This window comes from Trematomus bernacchii, unplaced genomic scaffold, assembly GCF_902827165.1.
Source record: "Trematomus bernacchii unplaced genomic scaffold, fTreBer1.1, whole genome shotgun sequence".
Taxonomy (NCBI): domain Eukaryota; kingdom Metazoa; phylum Chordata; class Actinopteri; order Perciformes; family Nototheniidae; genus Trematomus; species Trematomus bernacchii.
Window position 1 is genome coordinate 140,372 of NW_022987551.1, and position 16,441 is coordinate 156,812.

The following is a 16,441-nucleotide window of genomic DNA, read 5'->3' on the forward strand; positions in this document are numbered from 1 at the left end:
ACCCCATTTACAAAGCTCCAGGACTTGGAGTGAAAACAGAAGTTTTGGTCGCCAGGTTGAATCAGACTTGCTCGTTTGCATATCTGAAGAGTTAGTGGATTGACAGGGGCGTCAATTTCCCTTTCCATCACCCACCCCCACCCCTCACCTCCCCCTCCTCCCCCGACTCCAAGCTGTCAGCAGAGCCGCCTATAAAGCACAGAGGACCGGGACTCTGCGGAGGACAGAAGCCCAGACTGGAACACCTCTTCCCTGACTGAAACCCTGGATGATTATAAACAGGAACTCACAAAAAACCGGACACTTGGACGTAAAGGAAGACATTTTTTTGGGGTGAATAAGTCGCCAGTGGCTGCATTAAAGTGCTGTATTGGAGTGTTTGAGAGGAAGTGATTTCGCAGAGGATTTGGCATGCTGGGTCCCCGCGCGCTCCGCTCCTTGCTGTGCGTGCTGAGCTGCGCGTGGCTGCGCACCGGAGCCTCGCGCCTGAAGTCTCCGGCTCTGCCCATCCAGTCCGAGAGGGAGCCGCTGCCCTCCAAAGGCCTGGCCGGTAAGAAACACACATGTATTTTACTTTTATTTACGAGTTTTTACAGTTTTAACCATTGCTATAATACCACTACAACACCACCGTACCAAACCTCCCTTAAAAAAGTGTCATTTTTAAGGTGATCAGTGCTGAGCATATTGTGTTTATGGGAATTTGAAGTTACTTATATGTTATCAATGAATAGGAGCCACTAGACAATTCGTCTAGCTTCCAATACACAAACAGCCTAAATGAGCATAATTTTAAGAAAATAAAAGTTACACCAATTCCAACATGGCTATAATACCACTGTGTGAGCACGAGCCATACCAAACCCCGTAAAAAAAAGTGTCATTTTTAATGTGAACAGTGCCGGGCATGTTGTGTTTATGGGACTTTAAAGTAACTATGCATTTGTCATTAATTAAGAGGCTCCCGTTTTTCATTCGGCTTAACAAGATGAACACATTTAAGAAAATACAAGCAACTATAATTCCAACCATGTTTAATTTTGTAGTACCAATATGTGAGTACAATAAAGTACCAAATCTCAGTTAAAAAAGTGAAATGTGTAATGTTAACAGTCGTAGGCATGTTGTGTTTATGGGACTGTAAAGAAAGTATTGTTAATGGTTTAAGAGGAGCCATTTGTTCGGCTAGCATCCTATACACATCAACATTCCTGACCATTTACTCTCACAAACGTGGGCAGCGGAGCACTAAGAGACCATTTAAAAGTATTTTATTTAGTATTGAATGCAGTTACTTTATTCCAAAATTATGCCGAATTGATGTAAGCATTACTAGCCTACAGTAGTGCAAGTATGACTCAAAAATACCAATATTTTGTCTGTAAAAACAAACAAAACATCTTCAATTGTATGATTTTCCTATGAAGCCTGGTGTGTTGTGTCCTTGGACCTTTTAGCATAAACAGTTAAGTTAAAAACTGTCTCCGCAGTAATGGACTAGGCCCACACAAACTCCGTTTTTTCCCCAAGTTTCCTTGAATTGTTCTTGAGCTCCATGTGTAAACCAGAGGCAAACATCTGAGTCATAACCGCAGTGGATGCCATTTGATTGATGTGTTAAAAAGCCCCTGCTACAAAGCTCACTGCGGTTTTTATAAGGTAACTACTCTGCAGTTCAAACTGTGGGAACTCCACGTTAAACGCTGCCTGCCTTACCGTGCAATTCACTGGAAACTGTAATCAATCGACTTTCCATTACATTACAAGCATTGGCTACTCTGAGATGATTTATTTGTGCAGAGACAGAAGTGGCAGCCTCACAGTTTGGCTCTCCTTTAACTGGACTGCTCAAAGTGTGCAGTCACTTTAATGAAGGAATAATGTGAACCAGGTTGGTAGCAGCGAGCAGCGAGCAGAAACACACACACACACACACACACACACACACACACACACACACACACACACACACACACACACACACACACACACACACACACACACACACACACACACACGCTGTTATCCTAACCCAAAATCACTGAGATATTCATAGTAACACAGCGTGACTAACACTCAATAATGGCTTCAGTAATTAAAGTCAAAGCTGGGTTTTATCTCCTGTAAAAACACTATACAGTGCTGGCACCATACATTAGAGCCTTAATGTGTTTTTATACGGTTATGGCTCTAAGCACACTGGATTTTGAGTGAAACAGTAAAAAGTGCAGTTAACATTGTGTCCTTCAGTTTCTTAATGGACCATTCAAAGGCTTTTTGTTTGCCAAGAAGGTGTAAGTAGAAGCTGTTAACATACGTACTGGTCGACAATATTTGAGCTTTTTGTAGAATCAGATTGAGCAAATGAAACATATCAAATGACAAAAGCGTGCAAGAGGCCCGTTTTTGGCACATTGTACTAAACCAATGCAGAACATTGGCTCATGTAAGACCATTTGGTTTGAAAATGTTTTCATTGTGTCTTTTTTGAGCAGAAAACATAATACCAAAGTTCTTGCACAATAGAATTTTAAAGACTTATTGAGATACTGGGATTTCATTTGGTGTTGATTGAAGTGGAAATAATACATTCTGCATTAGGGTTTGTGCCAAAATCATTGTGGTAATAATGTTTAATATGTATTTTTTTATATGCAATATGTATTGTTTGTATAGCAATGCTCAATATATATTGACTTCACTAAATGGTACCAGCAGCTTGATCAAAATTGGTTTCATATGATGTGATATAACGCATTTTTTTAACATGTTCTACCCATAATGCAATGCCTAAACCCCACTTTCTGTTAATTACAACTCATCTGTCTTTATTTCAGTTTCCTTGTCTTTGATTTAGCACAGACAATACTCATTGAAACGTATTTTCTTTCCTAATATATAAAACTCAACGTGGCACTTCTGCCTCTTTGGCTCAAATTTCCCGTGGTGTGGGTGTACAGTAAACACAACGTCAGCGCCTCTGTAGTCTTACAGTCATTGTTTCATTTCAATTCTGATATTCTGAAGTACAGAACCAAACAAAACTGTCCCAAAGATCCACTTTAAAGTACCTCCTCACTTACGGTCTTATAGCATTTACAGTTAAATCCTAAATTCCTCACGTCATTAAGTCTTTTTAAAAGTCTGGCCTACGTTATGTGTGTTTCTGGGAATCTGTGATCGTCCGTCAGAGGAAAATTGAACGTCTCCCCTGACTGCTCGTGGATCATTGAGAGGAAACGGGATGTGATATCCAAAACTCATGAAGCATCCAGAGAGTTTCAGTTTCCTCCTGCATGCCCGGGCAATGAGCTGTGCAAGATTGATCTGTTGTTAAATATAAAGAGGGTGCATGCAATGGCTCAGAGTGCAGAGTTGCATGTCAGACAATTCATAAAATCCACCTCTTAAATATTAAGAAACAGTTCATCTAAATATCTTGTGTTTCCCGTCATTTATGCAAAAGCACGAAACCCCATGTTCCTCTCTGTTTGTTATCATGTCTGCCTCTGGTTTGGAAAGAGACATACTGTTGAGTTATTGAGACCCTGAAGATGTTTAATCACCGTGTTTGTGTTGCAGGATGCTCGTTCGGAGGTCGCTATTATTCTCTGGAGGACACATGGCACCCAGACCTGGGCGAGCCCTTCGGAGTCATGCACTGTGTTCAGTGTTACTGCGAAACTGTGAGTTTTTATCAGTCTTTTTACGTGTCAATGCAATGCTATTTCCTCCAAAGACTTGCTGTAAAAATGTCCCATTGGACCAAGAGCTAAAATAACAGATGAGCAGCTATACAATGCCATGATCACACAGAGTTATACAGGCACGTTTTAATGTAACTAACCCGGTATCATTCAAATGCCCTGCCCTAATTAGTCATTCGGGACAAAAATGTCCACTGCCAAAAACTTTGATAAAAACAATATTAAAATATTTTTTCCACCACTTTTTTGGGTTCAAATTTTAAAGCAGCTTCAGCCCTGATCAAAAATACCAAATATGTAATCATTTTCAGGATTTTAACCCTTTAAATACCATTTAGAATACATGAAATCACTGTGGTTTTTCAGGGTTAGAAAAACAGAGAAAATTAGTTATTTTCCATATAATACATATCTGGGGAATGGCTTTTTTTTTTATCACAGTCAATGTAAGATATGTCAAAGATTAGCAACAAAAATTGATTTGATGCATTATTAGTTTTTACACAGAGTCAGATTTAAAAAGTACTTCCCTAATTAGTCAAGAGAAAATAGCCTTCTTACAAAACAATCATGCCATATGCAGTAACACGACAAAGTTATTGACACATGAAACGTGAAAAAGGACCCATTTGGACAAAGATCTCCAGAGCGATACCGCAGGGCTGGAGTCCAGTTTTGATGTTATGATGGACAAACAAATCTGTGTTTTAATTCAGTTAAATTCAGCAAGGAGAAACGTTTTGATTGGCTAATGATTTTTGTTGAATGCTGTTTCCCTGGCAGCAAAAGGGCCGTCGTGGGAAGGTGTTTGGGAAAGTGAACTGTAAGAACATCAAACAGGACTGTCCCGAGCTGGACTGCCCTGACCCGGTGCTGCTGCCCGGACACTGCTGCAAGACCTGCGCCATAGGTAACACATACATCAATAACATAATCATCTCCTCCTGCTGTCCTCTGGCTTTCAGAGACACATTCATCCGGCTCGTAATGCAACAGTCAGCTGGGAAAACAAGCAAATGGTGCTTCAAAAGCCCTCATGATGAAACAATACAACACATTGGGAGAACTGGGTCTTTAGAGACAAGACTTTTCATTGCACTTCTACTTCTTCTTCCCGTGTTACACTCCTAGTATTTTCGCCCTTTAACAAGGTAACATCCTCCAGATATGAAATAAACCAGAATATGTGTTTGCCTTCTCCCTGCCCCTCTGGTTCTTCAGTCGCTCTCCAGAGCAGCTGTTAGACGCAGGGAGCAGGGCAATTGATTTTTCCTTCAACCGCATCAAGAGAACATTTTGTGTAACCAGCCGCAACTAACGGTACCACCCAGGTACACACACACACACACACACACACACACACACACACACACACACACACACACACACACACACACACCACACACACACACACCACACACACACACACACACACAGTGTTGCCCACACAGCGCTTTACCTTTACTTTCCACTCCCTGACACACAGCGTAGAAAAACAGCAGATCTGCAGAAAAACAGCATTCTGTGTGTGTGTGTGTGTGTATATGTATGTTTGTCTTAGCGTTGGCACAAAAGCAGCTAGTATGTTGGTGCAAGTGATGGAAAACGGTGTGTGTGTGTGTGTGTGTGTGTGTGTGTGCGTGTGTGTGTGTGTGTGTGTGTGTGTGTGTGTGTAATGACTAGTGCACCTGGGGATACAGCATTGCTAAGTGGGGAGAAGTGAGAGTGACACTACCCAGAAGCCCTCTGGTGCAGAGCGGTGAGGGAGTGAGAGAGGAATGATGAGATCGGATATTTGTGGGTGGTTTGTGTGTGTGTGTGTGTGTGTGTGTGGTGTGTGTGTGTGTGTGTGTGTGTGTGTGTGTGTGTGTGTGTGTGTGTGTGTATCAGACACAGAAAGAAAGCAGACAGTGCAGTCGAGCTCCTCAGAAAAACTGCCTCTGAGAAATAAAGTTTGTGGGACTTTGTGAGGCTGTGTTTGGCTGAGTGTGTGTGTGTGTGTGTGTGTGTGTGTGTGTGTGTGTGTGTGTGTGTGTGTGTGTGCGTGTGTGTGTGTGGAACAGCGGGTCATTGTAGGGATCGCACGCCACTGTCACTCCCAATTCTTCTAAAGCTCCTCGGCTGCAGAGACTCTTACCTCTGGATGAAAGGGAGGAAGTGAGGAGGAGAAAGTGCTGCTTCAGGTTTTGGACGAAATGTCTGTTTGACGACGTTCCCTTTTCTCGACATCTCTGGCTTTTCTTCTCAGATTTCTACTGATTTATCCCAGTCTCTCTCTGCCTGCTAATTTTTAGAGGAGTAAACATCACGTTTTACAGTTTATTGATCAGGCAGTTTGGTGATTGTATCATCAGGACCCACAACTAATCAAGTAATGTGGAATGAAAGGACTTTACAGTATGCAGCACTTTGATGTAAGTCATATCAAATTGAATTAAAGGTGGGGTAGGTAAGTTTGGAGAAACCAGCTGGAGTGCGCTAGAATTTGAAAATACACAGCCGGAGAAAATCTGCCACTTCCTTACAGAGCCCCTCCTCCAACACACACGAACGCGCACATGACCAATGAGGGCACGAGATAAGTTTGTGCCCCGATGGAAGGCTGACAGGCAGGTAGGCCATCCAGTTATTTTAGCCGGGCCGGCTCAGATGATTGGTCATGCTTTTTACAGTACTACAGCTTCCACAGATGACATTTATTAATGGATTTTTTGTCAAAGCACTTCAGATATTCATTGCTATCGGGATGTTAAGAGCATTCCATGGAATATAACAAGTGTATCTCGAGCCGGTTTCTCAAACTTACCTACCCCACCTTTAATAGTTGATATGAAGCAAATTATTTGGCGATTGAAACTAACCAGGCCAACTAAAGTTGAAATCACCCTAAGATAGTTTGTCAAATGCATACACTGTTATACTTGAAACCAGTACACACTCCAGCCGATAGTATGAAGATGGCGGTATGAAGATTACAACGTATGTTCCTGTTTGTGCATGATTTCAAATTGGTTTAGTCCATATCCATACTGGCCTATACCTACAGCAGATATCTGTGTGTTTTTATTACATTACCTAATAGTTCCCCCCCCCCCCCCCCCCCCCCCCTCTACAGGAGACTTTGACAGGACACAGACGTACTCGGTGCTCGACAGCTTCGAGTATTTCGACAAGAAGGGCCGAGATAAAGACGACGACCTCCACAAGTCTTACAACGACAGATCCTACCTGAGCTCTGAGGAGCTGGGCCCCGGGGAGAGCCGCACCGGTGAGAGCACACACACACACACACACACACACACACACACACACACACACACACACACACACACACACACACACACACACACACACACACACACACACACACACACACACACACACAATTGCAGGATGCAGGATTCGTGCTTTCTTGAGATCTTTATAATCGTTGTTTTGGATGAAAGTGTCAGCTTAATGAAATCTAATGTAAGGTGTGTGTATATGTTAGTAAGTGTATTTCTCTCTCCTATCAAATCAGCCAAAAACGATTTATAAAACTAGGACACATTTCCATTCAATGCGATCGTGAAACACGTGCAAACTCTCACATGCAGGATGCAGGAGTCGTGCTTTTCAGATCTTTATAATGCACGTTGCTTAGGATGAAAGTCTTATCTAATGTAATGCATGCTAGCTGATGTTTATACATATATATATTTATATTAAGTATATTTCTGTGTGCAGACTTTGTGGCCGTGCTGACAGGATCCTCTGACTCGTGGCTGCCCAGCTCTAACGGAGTCGCTCGAGCTCGTTTCTCTCTGACCAGAACCAGCCTGGCCTTCTCCATCACATACCAGAGGTACACACACACAATGCATCCTGGGATTGGATTTGTAAAAGCTTTAGGTTGGGTTGCACTAACAAGCATTCATGTTCCACTGATTACCGCTAATCCAAAACAAAGACAATTTTGTTTTACAACTATAAACTATACAACTAAATTATTTTGCACCAAAACTCCACTTAAACATGTGATGCAGTATCGACTTGAACTACTATACTTACAAAGTCTTTTTAAGATTGATTGAGCACAATATGTAGGTACCTTGAAGAAAGTCAAGAGACAGACTCGACCATATTGAGTTTTATGGTTTCAAATCAGCCAAAAACGATTTTTTAAAAAGAGGACATGTTTTCTTTAATGCGATCATTTGGCTGATATCTCACTTTTCAGCTTGTTGGCAACAATGTCATGTTTTGCAAAGGAATACAGAGAAGCTGAGACCTCTCTTTTGTCCCCTATTTACTCATCTGAAAGCATGAATACCGTTTATTAATGTTTTAACTCGACCCAATCCTGGATAACCTTTCAATTCTGTTGAACCAAACTTTAAAAAACTAGCTCAAAATTTAAGGAAAAAGGTTAAAAACATCTCTTGAAAAATCTCTGATTATTTGACCAAAACAATTTAATCCAGTATCAACTTTAACCTAACTCTAAATAAGGGTCCAGCTAACCCTAACCCTAATTTGTTTTAGGGTTAGGGTTGGAGCTTCTCTTGATTTTAAAACCTTTTAAAACCTACTTTTGCTAATCCCTGATTCCAATTTAGATTAAAACCAATAAATCCTTGTTCGTTGGACCTACTTTTCAAAAGGTTCAGCTCTTTTCGTTACCTCTCCTCCTAAGATATAGAAGTACCAGCACATGCAGTTTGGAAAAGACATATTAAGTTGTGTTTCTGAATACACATTGCACTTGTTTTAAATCCCTCTGTTTCCCCTTTTTCTCAGAATGAGTCGGCCCAGTAAAATCGTCTTCTTGGATTCAGACGGGACGACGGCGTTCGAGTACAAAGTCCCTAAAGGACAGTTAGACATGGTAAATATACACCTCCATTAGTGATGTGTGTGTGTGTGTGTGTGTGTGTGTGTGTGTGTGTGTGTGTGTGTGTGTGTGTGTGTGTGTGTGTGTGTGTGTGTGTGTGTGTGTGCAGGGGCGCTGCCAGGGATTTTGGGCCCCATGAAAATATATCACATTGGTTACTTAAACATTTTTTTCTTAAAGTTCTAAAATTGTTTGGGCCCCTGTCAGTCACGGGCCCTTAGAATCGTCCTAACTTTTCACCCCCTTACGGCGCCTGTGTGTGTGTGTGTGTGTGTGTGTGTGTGTGTGTGTGTGTGTGTGTGTGTGTGTGTGTGTGTGTGTGTGTGTGTGTGTGTGTGTGAGTGTGAGAGAAATTGATGAATGCTCTCCCTGAAGCTCTGACTTTTTCCTCCCATAACTCACTCTGTGATAATAAACAATAAACACACTCGCAGACACACACATACACACACGGTGACACTTCCTCTCGCTCTCTCTCTCAACACCACAAACTGATTGCGGTAAACATCAACACACACTCTCTCAAGAAGGGGAGAAATTAGCATCGGTTCAGACGTGCACTGACGGAGTTTAATATCCTCCCGATGAATCAGTCAAATGATACGTGTGTGTGTAACAGTAGTACCTATATATTCATGTCCACACACTCCCTTGATAACTAGATCATTTCCTGCCAGAATACACACATCGTGGAGGCAGCAGCGCTCCAAATGCAGCTCTCAGGAATTATTATTTTTAGATAAATGTCAGTGTCAAGCAGCGGAGGACCTTAGAGGAAACACTGCAACACAACAAGGAAGTGAGGGGGGAAGAGAGGGGGTTTTTCTGGAGCAAAACTTCTTTGGACAGAGAATATTTCACGTGTTACATCACTGCAGGCGAGGGGATAGAGAGGAGGGATAATTAAAATGGAGATTAGAGTTATGAGGTGCCGGCACACGGACACATTTCTTCATGTTAAAGGGTTACAGCCTCGCAGCGAGAGAACAATCACATGGTGGGATGCATGCAGCAGATGTGCACGTGTTGTCTGTTGTCTGTGCTTTGTCAGGAGAGAGTTTGGGTTGATTTACATGGGGCCCAAACCGTTAGGGACGTATGTTAGGTCGATTTACAGGGAAAAATGTTGATGGAAAATGTCAGAAAATGTTGTTTTTCAGCCTCCAAATATGAAGATTCTCTGTTTTTCATATGAAAAGGAAATGTCTTTGAGTTTCCCCCTCTTATTGGTAGTTTTGGTTTTTATGTTTTTTCAAGCTAAATTACTCTTTTTCACTCTCACTTTCGGCATATGCTTTGGTTTTAGACTGATCACTGATCACCATGGACAGACTTGACGAAAAATGTTTTTTATTTAGATAGTTTTCAAACATTTTGATATTTTACAGAAAAAATATCTCCAAATATCTTGAAAAACGGTTATTTTTATTGCAAAAATATTATTTGATTCAGTTTTTTAGCCTTTCAAATATACTTTGAGAGTACTATTTCAAGTACTTTGAGAAACTGGCATTGACATTTGTCCCTTTTTGACATGCCATAGTAGGACTGTGCGATTATGGCAAAAATCATAATCACGATTATTTTGGTCAATAATTGATATCACGATTATTAAAAACATTATCCATTTACTTTGAAAACATCCATATATTGAAAAAAAAAATGTGAACAGTAAGTTTTTAACAGTTGATTACCCTGAACTTCAAGTATAATTAAACTGAAAAACCAATAAAAAAAATAAAAAAATAATTATAATAATAATTTTTTTTTTAATAAAAATAATAATCGTTTTATTTCGTTTACATTGTTTTCGTAATCGTTGCAAGCCAAAATCGTAATCGAGATTAAAATACGATTAATTGCACAGCCCTATGCCATAGCCAAATGTGTTAATACAGAACATAATCAGTCGTCACAGCCTAATATGCACAACTCCGTCCTCACTGCTAAACTTCTGAATCTCCCCTACCTGTATTCATGTATCTTTTCTCCATGTCTATAGATCTGTGGAGTGTGGAAGAACCTGGGGAAGCCTCTGATCCGTCAGCTGCAGACGGAGCAGATGAGGATCGTTATGAGCTCAGCGAGTGGCGGACAGGACGAGGTGGAGGGGAAGATCATCAAACACAGAGCTCTGTTCGCTGGTGAGTCAGATACTGCTCTCTCTTTGTGTCGCAGCACACTGTAAACACAATATATAGATATTCATATGGAGACGTTCTCATGTAATCTTACAAAGCCTTGCAAGGTGTTAGAAAAATATCACTCGTCCCCGGCTTGAGCTTCAAGGATCCATGTATTTGTGATCCTCTCCAGAATGGAAGTAGTCATCACATACAGAGCATCAACTTGTTCCTGAACAGTGTCCTTCACATGCTGATATCCAAGAGAGGGAGTTACACAGTCACAAGATGGAGGAATAGAAAGCAGTATTCAATGTTTACTTCAGATTAGCTCCACGTCAGAAATGAGCATGCTTGTCACATGTCTATCTCCATAGAGGCTGAATCATCATGTTAATCACATAGCTATCATATGCCTCAAACAGTCCTGATGCTCTTCTAGGTAATCAGACATCCTGTCATGTACACAGCTACAGTTGGGATACCTTTGCTATCAGGTGGACTCTGATATTGGAAGAGGACATTCAGTGTTTTCCCAACACATGGATTCATGTAGTAAGACAAGTATTTATATAGAAGTCCCTCAGGAGAATGCATTTACTCATGATGGTGTTGTTCATGTTCACAGAGACGTTCAGTTCCACGCTGACGTCGGAGGAGGAACATTCGGGGATGGGAGGATTGGCCATGTTGACGCTGAGCGACACCGAGAACAACCTGCACTTCATCCTCATCCTGCAGGGACTGATCAAACACAAAGACACAGGTGAGCAGCAGGAACAAGAACTGAGATGTTATTACCCCTCTAAGGCAAGGCACGTTTATTTATATAGCACCTTTCAACACAAGGCAAGTCAAAGTGATACATAGATAGATGGATAGATAGATGGATGGATAGATAGATAGATAGATAGATAGATAGATAGATAGATAGATAGATAGATAGATAGATAGATAGATAGATAGATAGATAGATAGATAGATAGATAGATAGATAGATAGATAGATAGATAGATAGATAGATAGATAGATGGATAGATAGATAGATAGATAGATGGATGGATGGATGGATGGATGGATGGATGGATGGATGGATGGATGGATGGATGGATGGATGGATGGATGGATGGATGGATGGATGGATGGATAGATAGATAGATAGATGGATGGATGGATGGATGGATGGATGGATGGATGGATGGATGGATGGATGGATGGATGGATGGATGGATGGATGGATGGATGGATAGATAGATAGATGGATGGATGGATGGATGGATGGATGGATGGATGGATGGATGGATGGATGGATGGATGGATGGATGGATGGATGGATGGATAGATGGATGGATGGATGGATGGATGGATGGATAGATAGATAGATAGATAGACCGTGTCAGTGTTTTCAGTGCACAAGTAAAGAAACCACTGGGACAAGAGTCCTCTGAGATCTTTGTTGTCATCTCAGTATTGCATCTCAGTGCTTTAACGTTGCTAAATGTGTCTCCTCAGAGCCCGTGTTGGTGCCGATCCGAGTCCAGCTGGTGTATCGGCAGCACGTCCTGAGAGAGATCCGAGCCAACATCACCTCTCACGTGAGTTATAATAACACATCATGGTCTGCAGTGAACAGTTGGCTGTTTCAAGGCTGAACAAGTTAAAAAAAGCTATTGATTTCCTTCAATTTCCTGTCATGCAAACAAAGTGCCAAAACCCTCTTGGATTTACAAGACATTAAAAAAACAATTTATTGCTCGGCCTTCAACTAAATATTCCAACCTCCCTTCCTGAAGCACAACTCAAAGCTTGCATGGTCCTCCAGCCAAAAGGAAATCAATATCAATGGAGGTCATTTAACTAATAAAGTACATCCTTTATTTCCTCTCCCTGTTTTAACGTCTGGAAAATGGAAATGTGAATCGCTTCTTGCAATTTATTTGAAAGAACCTTCCAAAAAAAGAAGTGGGATGTTTTCAGGAGAAGTGTTTAATGATATATGTGGCTGATGATGGTGTTTGGGAACACACAGAAACACACTCCCGCCTCTCGAGGTGGATGTGGTTTCGTCGCCACATCCTCGCGCTCTGATCCCAGCTAACGACCCCGAAACACGACAAGAAGAGAGGAGGAGGAGGAGGAGGAGGAAGAGTGAGGGGGGGGGGGGGGACAGGAGAGGAGAGAAAGTGTGTGAGGGGAAGTGTTACAGATGTGAGGAGGGGATGATAGAGAACACACTGACAACACTGCAAACACACTGTGAACACACAGCGAACACACACTGTTAACACACAGACAACACTGCAAACACACTGCAAACACACACTGGGAACACACTGGGAACACACTGGGAACACACTGGGAACACACTCCACACACATTCTTCACACACACAGCAACACCGTGAACACACTCCACACACACTGCAAACACACACTGAGAACACACTCCTCACACACACTGAACACACTGCAAACACACTCCTTACACAACCTCACACACACGGCAAACACACTGCAAACACACTGCAAACACACACTGAGAACACACTCCTCACACACACTGAACACACTGCAAACACACACTGAGAACACACTCCTCACACAACCTCACACACACGGCAAACACACTGCAAACACACTGCAAACACACACTGAGAACACACTCCTCACACACACTGAACACACTGCAAACACACTCCTCACACACACTGCAAACACACTGAGAACACACTCCTCACACACACGGCAAACACACTCCTAACACACACTGTGAACACACTGCAAACCCACAGTGAACACACTGCAAACACATGTCAGTGGTTAGCGGTCTGTGGGCTGAGATGGATACAGGGAGGAAGAGGAGGAGGAAGAGGAGGAAGAGGAGGAGGAAGAGTAATGAAAGGCCGGTCTGTTTTTAATCCTCCCGGGAGAAGGATATTGTCCGTGAAAAATATGGTAGAAGTTTGAGCTCAGAAACCCTCAGAAGGGTCCTGGAGCTAAATGCTAACGCTAAAACCGCTGACTCATTTGATCTGAGTAACATCTCGATACAGACAGAGGTGGAAAGTCACAAAGTACATCAAGAACTATATTAAAGTACTACAGTATCTTACTTGTACTTTACTCTTTAGTCACTTACCATGTTAGTGGCAGTCTTGGAATCTAACATTGTACATTTACTTAAGTAGTAAGTACAAGTAAGTAAGTACTAGTTTGGCTTACCTGTACTCTATTTCCATATGATGATGTTATGACTTTACTCTAAACACTAACAGTTACTTCTACTATACATAGAAACACATGATAAGCTGATATGATGCAGTACTGTACCACGAATATACCCGGTGCGTCTAAAAGATATCTAGAAATGGCTGGACAAACTTAAACATGAAGCTGGTGATAAAACTAAATACTAGTATGCTATATTGAAATATAATCCTGTGAAAAGAGCCATTCTGTATACTCTGTACTTTTTATACTTGAAGTACATATTGCTCGTAATACCTCTGAGTAACATTTTGAATGACGTATTTCTGAGTATTTTTAACACCATAGTATTTCTAATTTTAGCAAAGTAAAGCATCCGAGTACTTCTTCTACCTCTGTATGGATAAAAGTACAAGTTATTTTTAGCTGAAGACGATACCTGTCCCTCTTAATCCATGTCTAAAAAATCATCCAGACAAGCAATCGTGACTTTCAAAAGTCGTTATTTCTTCGTTATCAGTGATTCTGACAGTGTTATTGCTCTGCCTGATTTACACCAGACCTCCATTCATCCCTTTGCACCCCACCCCCCCCCCCCCCCCCCCCCCCTCTCTCTCGTTATTCCATCTATTCACTTTCCACGATAACTATAACTCCTTCTCTCTGTTTGGCTCCTCGGCCCTGAAGTCATAAAAGTAACATTTCTTCAACACGCTCGTACATCTGTCCTATTACTAACATTTTTCAACATCTTGACAAACCCCCCCCCTCCTCCATCTCTCCCGCAGCCTGAAATTAAACCCAATATGAAAAGTGTTAAAGCAATGCGAGCCATATTTCAGCCTCAGGTTTCAAGTGTGCGCTAGTGAGTTAACATCATGTGTTTGTATGTAACGTAACTGTCTGTTATTGCTGAGTTCATCTCATCTGGAGGAGCCTTCACTGTTCTTGGATCTGTTTCCCTCTCCGCGCTGATCTCATCGTTGTTTGGGATAAACTGAAGTTCATTTGATTCGCTGGAAACGTGTCACCCGTCTGTGTTTTGTTGAAATATGTTTGGCGTCTCGATGTTGTACAAATATCATGTCAACAAGATCTCCACAGCGCGATAAGACGTTCTCATTGGTTCCCACAGATCCTTACAGTCTTACAAGGCAGCACAAGATAAGACCTTAATTGGTATAAAAATACAAGTCAATCATGCAAACGTATTATATTTTTTAGACATGGGAATAAGGATTTTATTCAATATATAATAACGTTTTTTTGACAATTTACTCACTGGTATTCAAGACCATCAGATGTTTTCTTTTATTCATTCTTATTCTTATTAGCCTTGTGTAAGATAAGGCTTAATTTGTATTAAAATATGTCAAGCCAATCATCCAAAAGTCTTATATTTTTAAGACATGGGAATTAGGATTTTATTCAGTATGTTTTTTATATATTATAATAATAATATCTGCTTTTTCTGACATCTAAATGGCGAAAACCGGCACCATGATATGTGACACGATGTTTTTTGTGTAGGAAATAACAAAAAAACAAGCAATGTTACAATTCAATTAGGTCAGAAACAGCCTAAATAATGTATGTCTTAAATTTGATATTCATACATACATCATTAAATACTGAGCAAACAACCTTCATATTTAGTTTCCAGATCGCTCAGTGAGATCAGATAGATAAGTGGACATTTCATTCAAATTGGTTATTTTGTGACATCGGCGAAAACCAACCATATGTATAAGAGGCACATTGCTAGCCCCCTTTTTAATATGTGGTGTCATTTGGTGTTACCCATGTATAGCATCTAAAGCTAACGTTTCCTCTCTGTGCAGGATCCGGACTTCGCCGAGGTTCTGACGGAGCTCAACAGCCGGGAACTCTTCTGGTTGTCTCGAGGTCAGCTGGAGATCACCGTGGCCACCGAGGGTCTGGAGCCCCGACAAATCTCCGGATTCATCACCGGCAGGAAGTCATGTGACAGTAAGTGCCAATCAAATCACATCTGTCACCGACATGAGTTCAACAAGCTACAAATAGGTCCACGTTTGGGTTGAAATGACTGAGGAAGAAGCAAAGTTACGTGATAAAATCAGTCAACGTTGGTCAGTCAATACATCTGTACGAGTGGTGTTACTTAAGTGCCAAAGATTTGTGACCAGAAACTCTACTTTTGGGTTTCTATAACTGAAGAAATGGCGTTACTTGATTACGAAAGTTACATCACAAAAAAGTCAAGTTTAGGTTTACGATAACTGTAGAAGTGGTGTTATTTAAGTACAAAAACTAGGAGAAAATATGACAACGTTTTGTTTAAAATGCCTGAAGAAGTCGCATTACTTTAGGACAAAATAAGTGAAAAATAAGTCAATGTTTTGAGACAAATCTCTGGGTTCACCACCGGCAGGAAGTCATGTGACAGTAAGTGCCAATCAAATCACATCTGTCACCTTAATGAGTTCAACAAGCTACAAATAGGTCCACGTTGGGTTGAAATGACTGAGGAAGAAGCAAAGTTACGTGATA

General features: G+C 41.3%; 1 protein-coding gene across 1 annotated transcript in view; it reads left to right on the forward strand.

Annotated features, from left to right (window-relative positions):
• The first annotated feature begins 231 nt into the window (after window positions 1-231).
• The window catches only part of chrd (chordin), a 28,669-nt gene continuing 12,459 nt past the window's right edge, over window positions 232-16,441 (forward strand). Inside the window, exons 1-10 of the mRNA XM_034123779.1 lie at window positions 232-550; window positions 3,583-3,686; window positions 4,491-4,617; window positions 6,823-6,975; window positions 7,434-7,551; window positions 8,487-8,574; window positions 10,583-10,724; window positions 11,332-11,469; window positions 12,216-12,298; window positions 15,751-15,898. Of these exons, the coding sequence (XP_033979670.1) occupies window positions 412-550; window positions 3,583-3,686; window positions 4,491-4,617; window positions 6,823-6,975; window positions 7,434-7,551; window positions 8,487-8,574; window positions 10,583-10,724; window positions 11,332-11,469; window positions 12,216-12,298; window positions 15,751-15,898 (1,240 nt within the window). The 5' untranslated portion in view covers window positions 232-411. The remainder of the gene's footprint in view (window positions 551-3,582; window positions 3,687-4,490; window positions 4,618-6,822; window positions 6,976-7,433; window positions 7,552-8,486; window positions 8,575-10,582; window positions 10,725-11,331; window positions 11,470-12,215; window positions 12,299-15,750; window positions 15,899-16,441) is intronic.